We start from the raw sequence: 18,611 nt of genomic DNA, 5'->3' as shown, positions 1-18,611 counted from the left end.
AAGTAAATAAATAAATAAATAATCCGATAGGTGGAGAGAAAGGCCAAATCCAGTCTAAACATCTGGCAGGCTGGGTGAACAACACAACCAACCTAACAACGATAAAAGAGGAAGAGGAGGGAGTCGAAAAGAAAACTTGACACTTGCCCAGATGCCAATATCGTGGTTGGCGCACTTGGTGCCATCTCAATAAATAAACAAATAAGGAAGTAAATAAATCTGGGAAAAAAGTACTTGTGGACACAGGAATGGACGAGATCTCAATACAACGGTGTTTTGTTTTGTTTTTAAAGTAAGAGCGAACTAAAGATTGCTGGATGATTTGGGGTTTGCTTTTTTTAACAGAACGCAAATTATAATTCTTGGGAAGGATGGGAGAATCTTGTGTATGGAATTTCTCAGCCATCCAGGTCATGGTTGTCGCAAAGATGATTCCCCCCCCCCCCCGCTCCTTGAAGACGTTTCACTTCTCACCCAAGAAGGTTCTTCTGTTCTGAAGAAGAAGCTTCTTGGATGAGAAGTCAAACGTCTTCAAGAAAGAAAGAAGCAAAAAGTTGCCTCTTGACAAACACACCTTTGGGAGGGACGGAGAGACTTCAACGAGATCTGGCAAAGGGTGTGCAAATGATACGGATGACGTTGCTACTAATAATAGGAAATCGCCCGTAAGGAGCCCTGCCGAAAATTTGCCCCCCCCCCTTACCTCCCCGCCTAACCCGCTACCTCCGGCACAGCTCGCTCCCTCACAACCTCTTGTCAACACCTAGGGGTTGGGATACACACGCGACAACCAGCCAACCTGGTTTTGTCACTCCTTTCGCCTTTGGCTTGAATAAAGGCGGAGGATTTCTCTCTTCCACCCTCCCTCCCTCCCCCTCTCTCTCTCTCTTTCTCCCCTCTCTCTTTCTCTCCCCCCTCTCTCTCCTCTCCCTCCCTCCCTCCGTGTGTGTGTGTGTGTGTGTGTGTGTGTATGTACACGAGGCAGGGGAAGAGCCGCATAGGAGGCCGGTCCTCTCTTTCCCTGCCTGGCTCCTTAGTGTTAATGAAAACCAGGGCCAAAGGCTGGGGTGAGCGCCGACGCGCGTCCGACTCCGTCCTCCCCGTGGGTGGTCTGACCTTTGATAAACAAGACCCTTTCCAGAGAGAAGACCCCCCCCCCCCGCTCCCGACAACCCAGGCCTTCCTCCTCCGCCTGCGAAGTCTGCTTCTTTTTTCGACCATAGTAGCCAGATACATTTCCAGCTTCGAATTACCCTCTGGCCCCACCCCGCTCTCTCCGGCCAAGACTCTTTCGCTTAAGCAATTAGCCAGTAAAAATACCCGCAGGGGGAAAGGGACGCGGGAGGAGAGAGGAGAAAAAGAAATACGGCAACGGCGTTCCGACTCTTTCGAAGCCAAAATGTGACCGGGAGACGTTGCAAACATTTGACGGGCGAATAGGTGTCCCGCTGGTTTCCTTTCAGAGCGGCAGGGCGCGCGCGGATTGAAAAAGAACGAACGAAATAGGCGGCGTGCAACGCGATCATACGCGCCTTTTTTTCCGCCTCTCTCCCCGAGATGGCTCGTTGTGCAAACAATTTGGATGAGAAAGAAAGAGAAAGAGGGAGGGAGGGAGGGGGGGGGAAAGAAGAGAGGGAGGGAAGGAAAGGAAGGAGAAGGAGAAGGAGAAGGAGAGAGAGAAGAGAAAGAGGGGGAGAAAGAGGAAAGGAATTAGGGGGAGATAGAGAAAGAAGAGAGAGGGGGAGGGAGGGAGAAAGAGGGGGAGGGAGAAGGAGTGAGAGAAGGGAAAGAGGGAGAGAGAAGAAGGGAGGGAAAAGGAAAGAGAAGAAAGAAAGAGGAAAAGAGAAAAAAGAGAGAGACTCCACAGGAAAACAAACACTCAGGTGCTACGGAGGCTTTGCATCCATGTATAACACACACACACACACACACACACACACACACACACACACGCAAAATTCCTTACTCTTCTCCCAAGGGGCTTCTGGAAAAATCAAGGGAAACGTGAATTTCGGAGAACTGGGGAGAATAACGACCGGGGTAATTCTGGCCACCTTGTTCTCTCCCTTCCCAATAAAGAACTGGATGGCCCACTTTGCTCCACCATTCCCAATAAACCCGGCGGGGTTTCCTCCTTTAGGAGAGGTCTTTAAAACGGCAAGGTTTTAAAGTCTCGGTAAGGAACTGCCAGGAAGAGCGCTCGGTTTTCCGACAAGGGAGGAAAAAGATATATTGAAATTGCGCCTTTTTTCTTGCAATCTGGAGTGCCCAACCGCTCCCTCCAATGAGTCTCCTCTTAGGATCAGGCAACCCGCTTCCCATATCCCTGTACAGCGCCTGACACCCTGTCAAAATAGGGGGGGGGGACACAACAGCTTGTGCCTCCTCTCTTTCCCCTTCCCTTAAAAGAGGTTGTCTGAATGTAGTTCGATTTTGGGAGACCCAGCCTAGAAAAATTGCGGCTTTAAAAGAGTCTGTCTGTCTGTCTGTCTGTCTGTCTGTCTGTCTGTCTGTCTGTCTATCTATCTATCTATCTATCTATCTATCTATCTATCTATCTATCTATCTATCAATCATCTATCTATTTATCTCTCTCTCTCTCTCTCTCTCTCTCTATCTCTATCTCTATCTATCTATCTATCATCTGTGTTAGACGCCCGACGTCAATGGACTAAAAACAAGGAAGGCAAGAAGGCTGTTGGTAAAGGCCACAGGTTGTTTTGCGTTCCTTTCTTTGCAGCGAAAGCAATACCTTTAGCATTAAATAAAGAAGGAAGACCAGAGAAGGGGGATTTTATTGCACTTTTTAAAATCTCACGTACCCACCCCACTCCCACCCACTTGGCATCCCAAAACAGGATCCGGGGATGCACCTTAAGCTTTCCTTGGGAGAAAGTCCTTGGGAGAGAGGGAGATAGAGAAGAGGGGGGGAGAGAAGAGAGAGAGGGGAAGGGAAAGAGAGAGGAGAGAGGGAGAGGAGAGAGGGGGGGGAAGAGAAGAGAGTGGGGGGGAAAGAGAGGGGAAAGCGAGAGAGGGAAAGAGAGGAGGGATAGGGGGGAAGAGAGAGAGAGAGAGAGAGAGAGAGAGAGAGAGAGAGAGAGAGAGAGAGAGAGAGAGAGAGAGAGAGAGAGAGAGAGAGAGAGATGGGCCTACTCACAAACCAGGCCTGATCTCCAAAGGAAAGGGAATATTAGAGAGGGGGCCAATGCCCAACACAGACTTTAGTGACTCCATTCTATTCAACTTTATCCAGCTGAGATCATGTCTAACCCCCGTGCCTGCCTGGATTTTGCCCGATCCTCCCTGGGAAGCCGAATCACTTTGTCGGGCGAATAGGGGAAAATTTACTTGCAAGGGCCTACTACCCCGAAGAAAACTTTCCTTCCTGGCTAAAACCAACCTTATATACCCCAAACCCACGGCGCTACTCCTCGGAGGTCTTCTGCTGAGAGATCCCCGAGCGGGGCGCTGAAATTTGGAGAGTGAAGGAGAGGAAGAGGAAGGTCAGCCAGGACGCAGCGGCCTCCAATTCCCAGGACCCGCCCAAGGAGGCCCCGAGGAGCTGAGATACCTTTTCCCTGCGCCGAAAACGCTCCGACCTCTTTCAAAGGGAAGAAGCTGGCTCACCGGAGCTGCTTTTTAGCCCCTGGCAACCGAAGAGGGAAAAGAGAACAGCGGGGTGGGGGTGGGGCGGTAGCTTGGACCCGCTTGCTGCTATGTTTCGCGAACTTGCTGCAGGAGGAAAGCGAAGGCGAGCCAAGCGAAAGAAGGGGGAAACGGTGTCAGTGATGGTGGAGGGGGGAAGATTCGGGCTAGATTCTGCCGAGCACTGCTGCGTTCTGACACCCAAGAGAGGCTTGCAAACAACCCCACCTGCTCGGGTCGGGAGAAGTCCTGCCGCTCCGAAACTCGTGGGGGAGGCAGCTTAGCGACCCATCATCCACTGCTTGGCGTTTTGCAGGGAAAGGAAGAGAGGCCTCCGCCCCGAACGGCGTGCAGTCGCGTGGGGATGCAGGCCCCCCCGGCTGTCGCGTAGGAGGTTTGGGGAGGCCAGCCCTCTCTCTACACGCAAAGGAAGGCGGTTTCACACGACCTTTCCCTTGCTTTAACCCCCACCCTCTCTTCCTCCCACCTCCCCGCGAACCGGGCTTCCTTCGCGGGGCCTCTGGAGAAGTTTTTTTTTCTTCTCCAGCCGGTTGCAGAACAGGCGCCCGTGTCTGTTCTAAGCCCCGGCAGAGAAAATTTTGCGGTGAAGAACGCGGGACGAGTAAAGCAAGACTTGAAGTTGCAGTTTCCCAGCCGGGGGAAACCTGTACGCCTGAGTGCCTCGACCCCCAGGCACAAACACACAAACACAAGCGCGCGCGCATCCCCCCCCCCGCAGTTGGCATCAAGTCACGGCCTTAAACCAGACCTCGGCCTGAGAACCTGAGCAGAAAAACTCCCCACCTCCCACTCCCCTTTAGACCCTCCCCACACCAAAAACGTCCCTGACAGGAAGGCGCAAGCTGGCAATATGTCTCGCCCCTCCCCGGCATTTCCCCCCCCCCCAATACTCTTCACAGCGAGTCTTGTGCGAGGACAGCCCCGCAAGCGGAGCCTTTCGGTTGCTCCCCCCGTCTCTGGGTTGCAAAACGACTAGAGAACTAGCCCCCTTTTTTTTCGCTCCGCGGGTCCCTTCCTCGGCCTGCCGGCGAGGATCCGAAGGGAAGGCCTGTTTCTGCTGCGATTGAGAAATTTGATGGGGTGTGTGTGTGTGAAGAAATCTCTCTGTCGCCTCCCCCCGCTCTTTTTTTATCATGGAGACAAGAAAGACTGTTATGGGAGGGGGGGGGCAGATAAGTCGGTTTGTGAAGTGAAATAGCTCTGGGTGATCTCACAGACGTGCGAGGCGCCCCGCAGACGGGCGATGCCTCGTTCGCAGCGGGGATCCCAAAACCGGCCCGAAAATCAAAGTTTCCTTTTAGTGAAAGGCCTTAGGAAAAGCATGTCTTCCCTCACCCCCGTCCTCTCCCCCTCCCTAAAGGGAGAGAAAAAAATTCCCTTTTTGGTCTTTTTTGGGGTCGCCTTTGGTGGCGGCGGGCTGTTCAGTTTATACACACCAGGCCTTCAGCATTTAAACTATAAAGAAACAGGAGGGGGGGAAGGGAGGGGGGCAGACTTGTTGATCTTTCTCCTTCCACCGCCCCCCCCCAACCATTAGGTGCTGAAGCTAAAGCTCCCCACCTCTGCCCTCCGCCGCCCCCCTTAACAACTTAATGGTGCCAAATTTACCAGGCGCGCTAGCAAAGAGGATGGGAAAATCGGTAAGTGGCTTACCTTGTTGAATGGCTTGGAGCCCGGAGAGTAGATGAAAAGGATTTCCGGGGGGGGAGGGTGTTCATTAAAAAATTTTAAATGAGGGAGGAGGATGAAGGAAACCAGGAAAATCCTGGTTTTGGGCTCTCCCACCCGCTTTATTCAGGGGTTGTTTGCGTGGACGCGCTGAACAAACACGGCCCCGCGCGCGCGCGCGTGTGTGACACCCGTTGCTCGAGAGAATCCAATAATACCAACGCTTCGATACTTCTTTTTTTTTCCCCCAGAAGAAAATGTTTAAACTGAAGGGGGAGAGAGAGGAGGGGGGAGAGAGAAAGGGAGAAAGCCCCAACAAACAGCAATTTCAACTGTGTGGGCCATTCGGAGCCCCGAGCGGGGGGGGGGAGGGAGGGAAGGGGAGAAGCCTCTGGACTTCTATTGAAGAAGGCTCGGGGATGTGTTTACGTTGCGTTGTATAAACATCCTTCTTGTCTGTCTGTATCTCGCGAAGGCATCACAGCCGGCTTTCTTTCTTTCTTTCTTTCTTTCTTTCTTTCTTTCTTTCTTCCTTCCTTCCTTCCTTCCTTCCTTCCTTCCTTCTTTCCTTTCATTTTTTTGGGTGGGTGGGTGAGCTAAACTCACCCTTGAGATTATATATATATATATATATATATATATATATATATATATATATATATATATATATATATATATATATATATATATATATATATATATATATATATATATATATATATATATATATATATATATATATATATATATATATATATATATATATATATATATATATATATATATATATATATATATATATATATATATATATATATATATATATATATATAAAATCAAGGGTGAGTTTAGTTTTATAAAGAAAGAGAGAAAGAAAGGGAGGCAGAAAGAGAGATAAAGAGAGAGGGAGGGAGAGAGGGAGACAGAGAGAGAGTCTTAAGATCATCAATTATATCGTTTTCTCCCTTTTCGTAAACAATATTGTGTAATTACCATTGTGGGCTAATTTGTTTTTTTCTTTTTTCCCCTGAGGGGCTGATTCATTTGGGGATCCCCCGAATCAACGTCTCTAAAACGTGGGGTCCCCCCCCCCCAATTTCATGCATCTAGGAGGTGAATGTCACCAATGCACAAATACACGTTTGCAATGGTTGCGGATTTGGGGGGGGGAGCCATGCGGGAGTGCTTTCCCCGAGGTGGGGGTGGGGTGAAGTATCTGAGGGGTGCGGTAGTCCAACCCATCGTAAGAATCAACTTTTCGGCTACAAATAAATACCGCAAACGTCACATCTGACCGGAGAATGGGTGGCATTTAAAAAAAACAGACCTACAAGGTAACAGTATTTTACGTGGGCGTATCTTCTTCCCCCTCCCCCTCCCCCTCCCAAAAGGAGAAATCTTGAAGAAAATGGACGGAGGAGGGGGTGGGGGCAGAGGAGGGAAGGGTCTGCTAGATGTTGAGTGGAGATTCACTAACATCTTAAGCCGGCTCCATACTAACCCAAAGACTGTATTATTTACTGCAGTAAATCCGGAAAGGTCTCCGCTGGTTGGAGAAGCGCCTTCCCCCGCTACCCCCCCCCCCGCCACAAGCTTTCGAGGGAGGGGGCCGCCCAACCGAGGCCTAGAATCAGTTCAATTCAATTCAAACCTTTAATGTCAGAGTACAACATGTGTACAATGAGATTGGCTGAGCCTCCCTTCGTGCGCGCGCGCACACACACACACAAACAATACAACTCACAGTGAGTTGTAACTCTACAACATTCCCTTAGATGGGCGGGGGGAAAGGTAGCAGTTGTAGGAGGACAAATGTTCTCCCTATTTTCCCCGGGGAGAAAATTGGGGTCTCCCTTTGGCTTCTCGCGGTCTCCCCGAAAGAGCGGAGGCCGAGCGAGCTTCTTCCGAGGGCGAACACGCGTTCCAGGTTGTTGTGTGAAGGCCTGCCTTCCTTCCCGGGACGGCAGCGGCGAAGTCCTTCTTTTCTAACAGGCCAAAGTGGACGGTGGGGATGTGGGAGGGGAGGGAGCGGGAGGGAAGGGCGAACCGCTTCAGAACAGCTCCGGGTTGGAGCAGAGGAGGAGCGGCTTTCCGCGCTCACCAATGTTGAGTTGAGCGGCGGCGGCGGGGGGGAGCAGGGGCAAGGGGCGCGGGGGCGGGGCCTGCTCCCTCTGCCTCTTACGTCGCGCTGTCAAGAGCCGCCAGGCGCCCGCTGACTCGCGATAAAGTGAAAGGCAGCCGTTTCGGCTGGGGGCAGACCGGCGATTCAACACGCAGAGCAGCAGCGGCGGCGGCGGCAGTTCCCGGACTGGCAGAGACCCGGGGGACTGGAAGGAGGAGGAAGCGCGGGGAAAGCGGGGTGGTGGGGGGAGGGAAGAAGAGAAGGCCGGATCCTCCGCGGAGCCTAGGAATCCGGAGGGGGGAAGGGCGAGGAGGAGGAGGAGGAAGAAGAGGAAGGAGATTGTAAATTAAAAGGAAGAGGCAGAGGAGGGAGGGAGGAAGGAAGAAGGAAGGAAAGAAAGAAAGAAAGAGAAAGAAAGAAAGAAAGAAAGAAAGAAAGAAAGAAAGAAAGAAAGAAAGAAAGAAAGAAAGACCCCTGTGCCGAAAAGCAGCAACCGCTGCTAGTTTGGATCCTCGGGAATAAATCCCGGGGTGGGGGCGGGAGTTGGACCCTTCCTTGCCAAGAGGGGCGCGCCTTCGCGTCACTGCTCCTTCTTTTCCGGGGTTCCTCCGAGGTAGCCGCCCGACGCAGTCGGCGCTTGGAGAACAAGAGCCGCCCCGCGGGATCGCAGGCCCTCGGCGGCGGAAGGCGGGTGCGCGCCCCCGCCCCTGGGGAGGCCAGTCCCCCTCCCTTCCCACTCCGGAGCCTGTCCTTAGGGTGGGGAGGGGGCGCTCGGTAGCCGTCGATGACCGCAGGGCTGCTGCTGCGCGCTCCTGCCTCTCGCCCGCCGCCGCCGCTGCCGCCGTTGCCCGGGGCCAGGGCGCTTGCTATGTCCGCAGCCTCCGACAAGCCCCAGCCGCCGCTCGGACCCGCCGCCGCCATGGAGGCCGCCTCATCCACCAGTTCCTCGACGCCCAGCAGCAGCGGCGGTGGTGGTGGCGGCGGCGGCGGTGGCGGCCCCAAGACCAAGAAGAGCAACGCGGGCATCCGCCGCCCGGAGAAGCCGCCCTACTCCTACATCGCGCTGATCGTCATGGCGATCCAGAGCTCGCCGTCCAAGCGGCTGACCCTGAGCGAGATCTACCAGTTCCTGCAGGCGCGCTTCCCCTTCTTCCGCGGCTCCTATCAGGGCTGGAAGAATTCGGTGCGCCACAACCTCTCGCTCAACGAGTGCTTCATCAAGCTGCCCAAAGGGCTGGGGCGGCCGGGCAAGGGCCACTACTGGACCATCGACCCGGCCAGCGAGTTCATGTTCGAGGAAGGCTCCTTCCGACGGCGACCCCGCGGCTTCAGGAGGAAGTGCCAGGCCCTGAAGCCCATGTACAGCATGATGAACCTGAATTTCAACCACCTTCCCGACAGCTACGGCTTCCAGGGACCCTCCTGCCCGCCCAGCAGCCTGCCTTTGGACGGGGGCGCCCTGGGCATGGTCAACGTGGACGGCATGGGTCTGGCCGGCCACTCCGTGCCCCACTTGCCTTCCAACGGCGGCCACCACGCCTACATGAGCAGTTGCAGCGGAGCCGGGGCCGCCTCGGCCGGAGGGGATTACGGCCACCACGACGGCTCGGTGCCCGCTTCCCCGCTGCTGCCCGGCGGAGGGGTGATGGAGCCGCACTCGGTTTACTCCGGCACGGGCCCCTCGGCTTGGGCGCCCTCGCCTGCCCCCGGCTTGAACGGCGGCGCCTCCTACATCAAACAACAGCCCCTCTCGCCTTGCAACCCAGCGGCCAACCCGCTCTCGTCCGGCCTCTCTTCGCACTCGTTGGAACAGCCCTACCTGCACCAGAACAGCCACAACCCTGCCGAACTCCAAGGTAAGGATCCGGGGACGGGCTGGAGACGGGCGGGCCCGAGCTTGGGGTGGGGTGGGGGCAACGGGTTCAAGGCTCCGGGAAAGTCGGAGGCAAGCGGCCGAAGGGCGAGGGCTTACGCCGCGGAGGTGAAGGCCAAGCGAGTCGGGGATCCGGAGAATGGGCGGCTGGAGAAGCTGGGGGGAAAGGAGAGAAGAAGGGACGCGGCTGGTCGCGCAGGGAGTGGCAGGCCTGGGGAGGGGAGGCTAAGAAGGCGAGAACCGCTCCGAGCAATTCCGGGTTGTGCCTCTGGTAGGGAATAGCTGGCCGCGGGACAAACCTCGTTATTGCTGGCGCGGGTCCCTTTCCCCTGCCTTTCCCCCCGCCGTGGGCCAAAGAGATTGCAGTCTCTTTCCCGTGGGGAAGGGAGCGAAGGGTTATCCCCCCACACACAAAGGCAGGTGAGAGACCTCCGCGAGAGGATGGCGTGGGTGGGTGGGGTGTGTTCCTACAAGGACCCCTTGTTTCGGAGGGCCCTAATGAAAAAGCGACTCTTTAGAAACGAAGCTGGAGGGGAGAAGAAAGAGGGTCGCAGGGGGAAGGGGAGATCGGCGGGGTGGTCTCCAGTCAGCCGAGGTGTGGATCAACCCGGCGGCGCCAGGAAGGGAAGGGCTCTCGCTCCCTGCCTGCAGCAGCCAGGATTTTCCCGCTTTCCCCAAATTGCTCAATTACCGCTGCCTCCCACCCCGAATAAATCCGAAAACAAATGCAAAAGGCGCCCCGAAACACGAGAACCCCCCCGCAGCAAAGCTCAAATATCTAGGCTGAAGAGTCCCTTTTGCCCCCCCCCCCATTCGTTAGCCTTAGAACTGTCCCGCTTCCCTCCGATTTAAGGGGCTAAAATCGAGGGAGGCGAAGAGGGAAAAGAATTTAACCGTCTCTTTTTCCGTCCTGGCAATCCTACCGCGGGTGATGTCAGAGCCTCGCCACGCGTGGATATTATTCTGGGTTTCGCTGCAATATTTCTTAGAAGCCGTGGACGCGGGAGGATAACTCGGCAAAATCCGCGGTTGAGGGGTCGCGATGTGGAACGAAAGATAGCTTGAAATCCCGACACGCTTCCATTTGGTTTTAATATTTGCTGCAGCCTACATTTTATGCAAATGTAATTTGGACAGAAATGATTGTTTGGGTTGGTCGCACAATCAGTCAGATGTTTAGACTGGATTTATCCACCTATCTGTCGAGTCTCTAACATTATTATCTTTATGGGTGGCATTTTTATCCACCTATTTATTTTGATTGAATCTTCAATTCGATTCACTGGTAATAACTTAACAGTTGAAGTTTTAATCAAGGACCTAAAGTTAATGTCTGAGAAGATAGGCAATTCCTAATAGGGTGTTTTTTTTTGGGGGGGGGGGGTGTTTTTTTTTTTTTCGAAGTCAGAATATTCAGGTCTGATAAATTCAAAATTTCCATATATCTTGGCAGCCCTTTGGATATTGGTCCAAAGACTCGTATTAATATTACTATTGTTATAATTAAAGATTTAATCTTCAGTTCAATTCACAGGCTGGGACTGGTAAAAATTTAAAAGTTCAAGTTCTAATGAAGAACCTAAGAGCTGCTGCTGCTGCTGCTGCTGTTGTTGTTGTTGTTGTTGTTGTTCTTATTATTATTATTATTATTATTATTATTATTATTATTATTATTATTATTATTATTATTATTATTATTATTCTATACATTTTAATTATGGCTGGCATTTTTATGCATCTGTCCAGCATTATTATTATGATTGGTCTCACAGTCAGCCAGATGTTTATTATTATGGTGATTATCCCAGATAATGCAAAATGAAGGCCATGGAGAGTAATAATTGAGAATTCATTCTTTCACTTCGATTTCCTTGTTCTGGTGGCCAAATAAACAGGAACAGTTTTAAAACGTGGAAACAAGTGGCTTTAGAAATGGGATTGAAACATATTTTAATTATCGGGAAAGACAACGGATATTAGCAGCGTAGCAGAAATCCCCATCGCAGATAGTAAGAAGTCCTGACTAAGTTTCAGATTTCACCTTAAATTGGTAGTTAGTCTTTTTAATTTGGTTTTATCTACTATGAGATTATTGGTGGAGGAATAACCTCTATAGGAATAAAATGGAGGTGTAATCCTTTAAAAAAAATTTTTTTTTCTTGGTCGTTTCCCTATCCTGCATCATATTTTTTATGTGCATCATACAAAGCCCATTTTTCTCGGAGTGTGTGAAGTAGCATTTTCCACACACTCTTAGCCTTCTTGGAGGATTAACTTATTTTCTGGATTCACACAACCCAGGAAGCTCCCCAAACAAAACAAAAGAAACAACATTTTTAAGGTCAGCAAAATGTATTGTGTCATCTGAACGCTCAGTTTTTCCCTGGTTAAACAGTGTCTTATGAATGCAGCTGGAGCAGAGTCGAGGCACCTGAAATAGGCCCTTTCCAGCTGGCCACCAGAGCTTTTGATGGCCGGGCCATTTCGCTTTGGGCACCTATTTTAAAAAGCTTCAAAAACGTCAAAAACTGTTAGTTTTGTCGTCTGCCTTTTTCTTGGTTTACAGAGCAAAATGCCATTAAGCGCGAGAATAATAATATTCCTTATAACAAAGCCTCCTTGCAAAGTTAATTACAAAAAATATCCCCTGCAATTAATTGATCGCTAAAATGATTTTTTCCCCCGACCCGCTTATTTGATTTTCCTCCTCATGAAATCGAGCTGGTCTTTTTACAAACGCGCGCCGTTCAATGCGTGGCATTCAGAGACCCAAAAATAAAATAAAAATCAAGTCCTTTCCAACTGTTTTTAGAACCGCCTTTTAAAACAGCTGCAGACATCGCCTTTTTGACAAGGTCCCTCCTCAGATAGGTCCCCGCTGAGAAATCTGGAGCCCTTTTGATGTCTGCCTTGTAAGATAGAAACGTCTTTCTTCCACCCACCCACTCCTGACAATTTTGTTTGTTGGACTGGGGTGGGTGGTGGGAGTTGTGACTTTCTCCTCGCTTTCCAACCGAAGCATCCTCAAACTCCGATTGAATCAGGATTCATTACTCCCTGTCTTCCTGCAAACTCGGCTACTTCCAAAAATATGAAGATGAAGAGGGGGTGGGTGGAAGGGTCCTACCGTTACTGATGGGGGGGGGGGAATCCACTCAATTTCTAAGCAGAGGGAGACACCAGGGACTTCACGGGGTCCATACATTGGTGAGTGCTGGTTTTCAAGAAAGAAAGTGAAATGTCTTCTTTTCCACGTTTTTCCTTCCCTCCCACCCCACCTCGCTTTCGGTTTATCTCTGGGTGGGGAGAGATAACCTAAGTAAGACCTCAATACAGTTGAAGTGGTGAGAAGGGCGCTTGGAAACTGACCAGGCCTTCAGCGCGAAACTGTCAAGTCTTTGGAAGGGTGGGTGGGGGGAGCCGCGAGGCCTAAAGAAAAGCGGTGGAGCCTCGCGTGGTTTTGATTCCCCACCCCATTTCAATTCCTCGTGGGTGGGGGAACCCAAACCCTCACCCGAAGACAAGGAGCCTTCAGAACTCCCCTCGTCCGCCTGGAACACGCGAGCCCCGCTTTGCGAATCTTTTTAGAATCGCGGCGGGAACGCGGGTGGGGGAATTGAGGGAGGGTCCGTGCGGGGCAAGGTTCGCAAAGTTGAAAGGAGGCCGCTTTGCGACCGAGGCCCCGCAACGGCCGCCTCGGGGTGGTCCGTGTGCGCAAAGATGGACCCCCCCTAGCAGGCACAGGGTTTCCCCTCCCCCGCTTCTTAAATCGGATTTAAAACAATTAGAGAATTCTAATTCAGAGAAGTCAGCTCGTTGCCTGCGCGTCCTTTGCGCGGAATCAAAACCAGGCGTCAAAGAGAGGATCTCCAACTCCGTCGGGCTGGTTTACCCAGTAGGAATCGGGAAATTATGAAATTCTACATTGGAAAGGATGAGTGGATGGCGCACAGATTCAACATTTGACGCCTTTGCGATTGTGGTGACACTCAAGACAACACATATGTGTCTCCTCCCTTTTGTGTCCCCATCAGTGCAAGTTTGAGGATCTCGTGGCAGCCCGGCGGAATGCAGTTAATGTTGCTAGTTTCTGGGCAAGATCTGTTTAATTTAATTAATACACAGCTTAATCTTGGTTGTTGTTTTTTATTTACCCGTTCATTGTTATGCTATGTAGTGAGCCTTGTTTTAATTGCGACGCTTCTGAGACCAACCAACCAACCCGGTTGGAAGGGAGAGAAGTTTTACTGAGGGGTGGAAGAAGTTAAAATCACGCCTCAGCATGACTGAGGGGCAATTATTCCAGGTAGCCCCCTATTCCCCCCCCCTCATATCTGTCCGTCAGAATGAAGGTGTGGTTGGTCTCTGCTTTGGTTTAAGTGGAGCGATCCGTTAATCCCACCAATCTTCAGATTTCGTCCAGGCTATTAACAAAGGACACCAAACAAGCAGAACTGCTTGAAGGGGAAAAAATTGAGAAGGGAAAAAGAGAGAAACTTTTTTTTAATGTATTTTTCTGGAGGAATTGACCGCCAGCATTTCAATTTCTTAATGCTTCCCGACCTCTCCGCCATTTTAGCAATGTATTGGCCAGGAGGTTTTAAAGAGGTGTGAAAGGACCTGGAGTTTGGTTTTTTTTAATAAAAAATCCAGTTTGGGCATAGGAACCTCTTCAAAATGTCGAGGAGCTAGAATAAATGCGGGTGCATGTAACATTTTCATTTACAAAGTAATATTTTTACTTTGGTTTGGTTTTTAAAAAACCCTCCAGAAAAAAAACTCGATAGCGCCTTTTCCGACTAACAAATATAATTTCCTACTTTGGAAAACGTGCTACTGGATGGATCCTGATTTTTAGAAAATAGAGAAACTCTTTTCCAAACAGAAATGGGAATGAAGGCAAAAACTACTATTACTACTTTTTAAAAAAGCATTTTGGCAGTGGTGTGTGACTGGGCACAGTTTTACCTTATCAAAAAATCTCTAAAAAGAAAATAAATAAACCGAGTTTAAGCTCTGCTTCTATCTCAGAATCTCGCTGTGGACTTGCTCAATCCTATAATACACCCTGCAAAGTGCTACCTCGAAATATTATTTAAAATAATTTAATTGGTCAAGTTTCTAGTTCGCAGACTTCGATTCTTTTGGCAGGCAGGACAGTCCTTGGAGTGCTGTTTAGTTCAAACGAGAAGGGAGTTGGCTCTTTTGGAAGGTTAAGGTGTAGGAGGAATAAGGAGCAGGGCAGTTTTGTCTGCTTAGAAGGAAGCCCCACTAAATTGGGTGGGACAAACACCCTAATAAATTAATATCTGGTTCCTCCTTGGACATGCATAACAGTCTAGAAAATGTCCTAGTGGGAAGAGTTGCTTGGAAACTGATGTTCCAGCTTGATTTCTTACTTGGGTTTAATATTTCCAAAAACTGTCAACAGCTGCAGATCTGTAACTATCTGTGCCAGAAATTATTTTATGGCTTAGGCTGATTTTTGCAGCCTCGACCATGCAAAAGTTGCAGGTCTCCGAGCAAGGAGCTCAAGGTCGAGCTCTGCTTTTCGTAAAAGGTCTGTTTGTGGTCCAGGATTTGGAAAAGCTTTCTTTACATCGATTGTAGATCTTCCGTAGGGCGCAGAAATCATGTAGTCATTAGAAACATTTTTTTAAAGAAATCAAGGGCTTGTTTTTCAGCGAGCTGGAGGGAAGCGAGCCCCCCAGTTCGTCAAGAAAGCTAAAGCGAGGCACACGAGTTACCACCCCACCCCCCTCCAAATTTTCTCCTTCCTCGGCCAGTCAGGAAACAGACAGTCCCATCCCATCCTGCAATTTGCAATTGGACAAAATTCCTATTCTGAACAAGTGGGAATTTCCTTAAGCCAAACACACACACACACACACACACACACACACACACACGAGAGGGGGGGAGCAATAATTTAATCTAATTGGATTTAACAGCTGGAACAGAAAATTTTCCATCCAGGAACAGAAGTTGGGCCAGTTGACATGGGAAGATAAAACAAATAACAATCTTGCAGGGATCCAGAGTTGATTAATTAATTTACTTCGTTTATCTTCTGTTTTTTTAAATTCCTAATGAATCAGTCATATAGTTTTTCACATAACTGACTTGCAAAACTCATTCCCCCCCCCCCATGCTTCCCACCTGCATTTTGGTGGGGAACAAAAATAGATTCGATTTTTTTTATCAAATGGGCTGTGAGTTTATGAGCAGTTTGTGATATGGTACTGAATTCTACTGTCCAAGGAGAGGGAACATTTGGCCATTCCACATTTTAAAAAACGCATTAGTTTGAGGCTTTGAAACCTCTGGCAGCCATAGGCTTGTATTCCCACACTCGTTGTCATAGCGGGCTTAACCATGGTTGACTCAAAGGCCTTAAACCAATTTGTTGGGTTTGCAATCACTAACTAATCAACAATGGCCGTTGGGTTGAAATATGGATAGTAGTTTGTGGCTCCATGTATTATAGACAGAAAATCATACAGATGATGCATTCAACTGAAATTAATAATTGGATAAAGACTTTTATTAGGAGTAACTATAATTTAATGGATACACTCAATGATATTATCCATCTGTATTTTGTCTAGCCACAGGTTAAAACTGTTGGCTGCTTTTTATTCCCTTCCCTCCCTCCCATCTATCCATCCATCAATCTATCCATCCATCCACCCATCTTCCCTCCCTCCCTCCCACACTATTTGAATGCTCTTTCTTTCTTTCTTTCTTTCTTTCTTTCTTTCTTTCTTTCTTTCTTTCTTTCTTTCCTTCCTTCCTTCCTTCCTCCTTCCTTCCTTCCTTCCTTCCTTCCCTCCTTCTGTCTGTCTTTCCATAGAGTTAGTCATTAAAGTTGGTGTGTCTTTAAAAGAAGCCCTCTGGTCAACCTCAGGAATATTCATACTTAAATTTAATCCCTTCCTATTATTGTCAGCTGCAACAAAAAATATTGTCTTCATCCTTGTCCAAAGCAAACACAATTTTAAAAAAAAAATCACCCTCTAATCCAGTAATTTTCATGCTGAACCAGGAAGCCTCCAGGGTGAGGCCATTTCTCTCTTCCTCTCCTTCAACTTTCTCTCTGCTTTGCTTCCAGGAATCCGGTACCATTCCCAGTCCCCGAGTATGTGCGATCGGAAAGAATTCGTCTTCTCCATCAACGCCATGGCTTCGTCTTCCATGCATTCAGGAGGCAGCGGCTCCTACTACCACCAGCAAGTCACATATCAAGACATCAAGCCTTGCGTGATGTGACAATGAGGCTGGGGAGTCCAACTCCCTTGGGGAGGAGAGGGAATCCCGAGGGATCCATGTGAAAACCATGTAGGACTTCCTGCTGTAACGCGCTTCGTTGGGAGCCACAAGACGTCCCAGAAGTTCTTCTGTTAGTTGTTCATGAGGTATATAAATATTCAAGATGTCCATGGAAGGAACACTCTGCCTTTTGGCAAAGGTGACGCATTTCGTGCGCCTTTTGGGGGGGCAGACCCCCAAATGCCCAGCGTTGCTTCTTTCGTCTTGGGAGGACCCCCCCCCAAAAAAATTCTCCCAGCCCCGAGACCTACACCCCTGTCCAAGAACCACTTTCGGATTCCTTCTTCCAGGGTCTAAATCCAGTCTCTTTCCAAAGCTGTACCCTGCCCCTTCCCTGCTCCAGCATGTAATGTTCCATTTTAATGAGTCTGGATGAGGATGGATTTTAGATGTGGGGGGACAGAGAAGATCCCACCCTACAAGAAAAGAACAGCTTGAAGAACAGTTCCCATGGCAGCAACTGGCGAGACTTTGAGGGGGGGGCAGTTTCTTCATTTGGCAAAGGTTGGCCTGTTATTCTGACTTTTTGGTCTTGGCGCTAAGGAGAAAATATATTCCGTTCACGATGTCTTTGAGCCCTCGTTCAGAGCAACGGAGAAATGAATCCCCCAATAATTCCTTTAAGGCTTTCTTCCAAAACCATGTCTCGTTTTCCAGCTTTTTCTCTATCTGAAGGGTTGGTGAGGTTTTTGAAAGAGGAGCCTCGCGGACAGACAAGCCCCCAAGCAGACCACCACCAAACACAGTAGGATTGGGACCACCTGGTACAAGGGCCTAGATGTTCTGAAACTCACTTTCCTTCCGGCTATACAAAAAAGCCTATTTTAAATATTAAGTACAAAATTACAAAAGCACTTTGAGAAATAAAGGTTGAAAATGGGAATAAAAAGACTAACAAGGCTCACATGCTTATTTATTCAAACTTCTTTTTTTTTAATAAACCCCAACAGTAGCCTTGATCCAGCAATATTGGAATGGTTCATGTGCCGGCAATATTTGCTGTGAAAATTGTATGGATGAAGAAAGACTGTGTGCTTGCAAGTGGGAATGTATGTTTCAAATGTTTCAAATATCAAACAGCCGTAAGGCACAATGACCCCTGCGTTTTATAGAAATGAAGGATGTTTTTTTTTGGGGGGGGGGAATCAACTCATTCATTTTATTTTTGCCTGAGAATAGAACTTAGAGGACACACTGATTTTAAATTTTATTCTGCACTGTATAAAAAATGTAATTATGGCAGAAGGGGTCTAGACTCCCCCCCCCCATTTTTTGTGTACATTCTTTTTTTTAATGGAATGCAAAAAATTTTTAAAATGTGTGGTATTCGTACACCTGGGACACAAGTTGTGTAAACTGTAAATAAATCAGCGTGAAGTAGAAGTCTGCATAATGGCATGTTAAGAATAAAAGTCAAAGGAAAATAATTCCTTTTTATTCTGGGACATTATCCTGGGACATACATATTTGTATATTTGCCTTCATTCGTGAAAAAGAGGTCCCTTCTCCATCCAAGTTCTTTCACAGGAATTCGGTCTAATCCTTCTCTGTGTATCTCTCCCTGTCCCTCTCCTTCTCTCTGTCTCTCTCTCTGTCTCTCTCTCTGTGTGTCTCTGTCTCTGTCTCTCTCTCTCTCTCTATGTGGTGTGAGTGTGTTTTTCTCCATTGTAAGATGGAAAACAAACCAAGTTGTTCATTAGGTTAAAGGAAGTTAGGTGAATGAAGTTGCTATTTGTGCATGGATTAGGTTAAACTCTATTGGTGAGCTGAGTTGGCATATTCAAAGCTTCCTTCCTGAATTTGTCCATCCCCCCCCCCCCCCCCGGTAAATAAGATGTTCTGTACATTTTAAAGTGGGCAATGGTATGAAACCTGGAACTTCTACCTACTGGTAGGTGGAAATAAGCAGATCTGGAATCTGTTTTGCCTCATTCAGAGTGACAGTAGGTTGAG

At 49.0% G+C, this 18,611-nt stretch overlaps 1 protein-coding gene across 1 annotated transcript; it reads left to right on the top strand.

Annotated features, from left to right (window-relative positions):
* Window positions 1–7,580: 7,580 nt before the first annotated feature.
* FOXF1 (forkhead box F1) lies at window positions 7,581–17,547 on the top strand. Its single transcript, XM_081963491.1, has 2 exons — window positions 7,581–9,312; window positions 16,441–17,547. The coding sequence occupies exons 1-2, from the start codon at window positions 8,241–8,243 to the stop codon at window positions 16,596–16,598; spliced, it is 1,230 nt and encodes a 409-aa protein (XP_081819617.1). The 5' UTR covers window positions 7,581–8,240; the 3' UTR covers window positions 16,599–17,547.
* Window positions 17,548–18,611: the final 1,064 nt, after the last annotated feature.

The sequence above is a fragment of the Natrix helvetica genome (assembly GCF_964273705.1).
Source record: "Natrix helvetica genome assembly, chromosome: 10".
Classification (NCBI taxonomy): Eukaryota; Metazoa; Chordata; class Lepidosauria; order Squamata; family Natricidae; genus Natrix; species Natrix helvetica.
The sequence above is the reverse complement of the archived record's forward strand: the minus strand, read 5'-3'. Positions and strand labels throughout refer to the sequence as shown.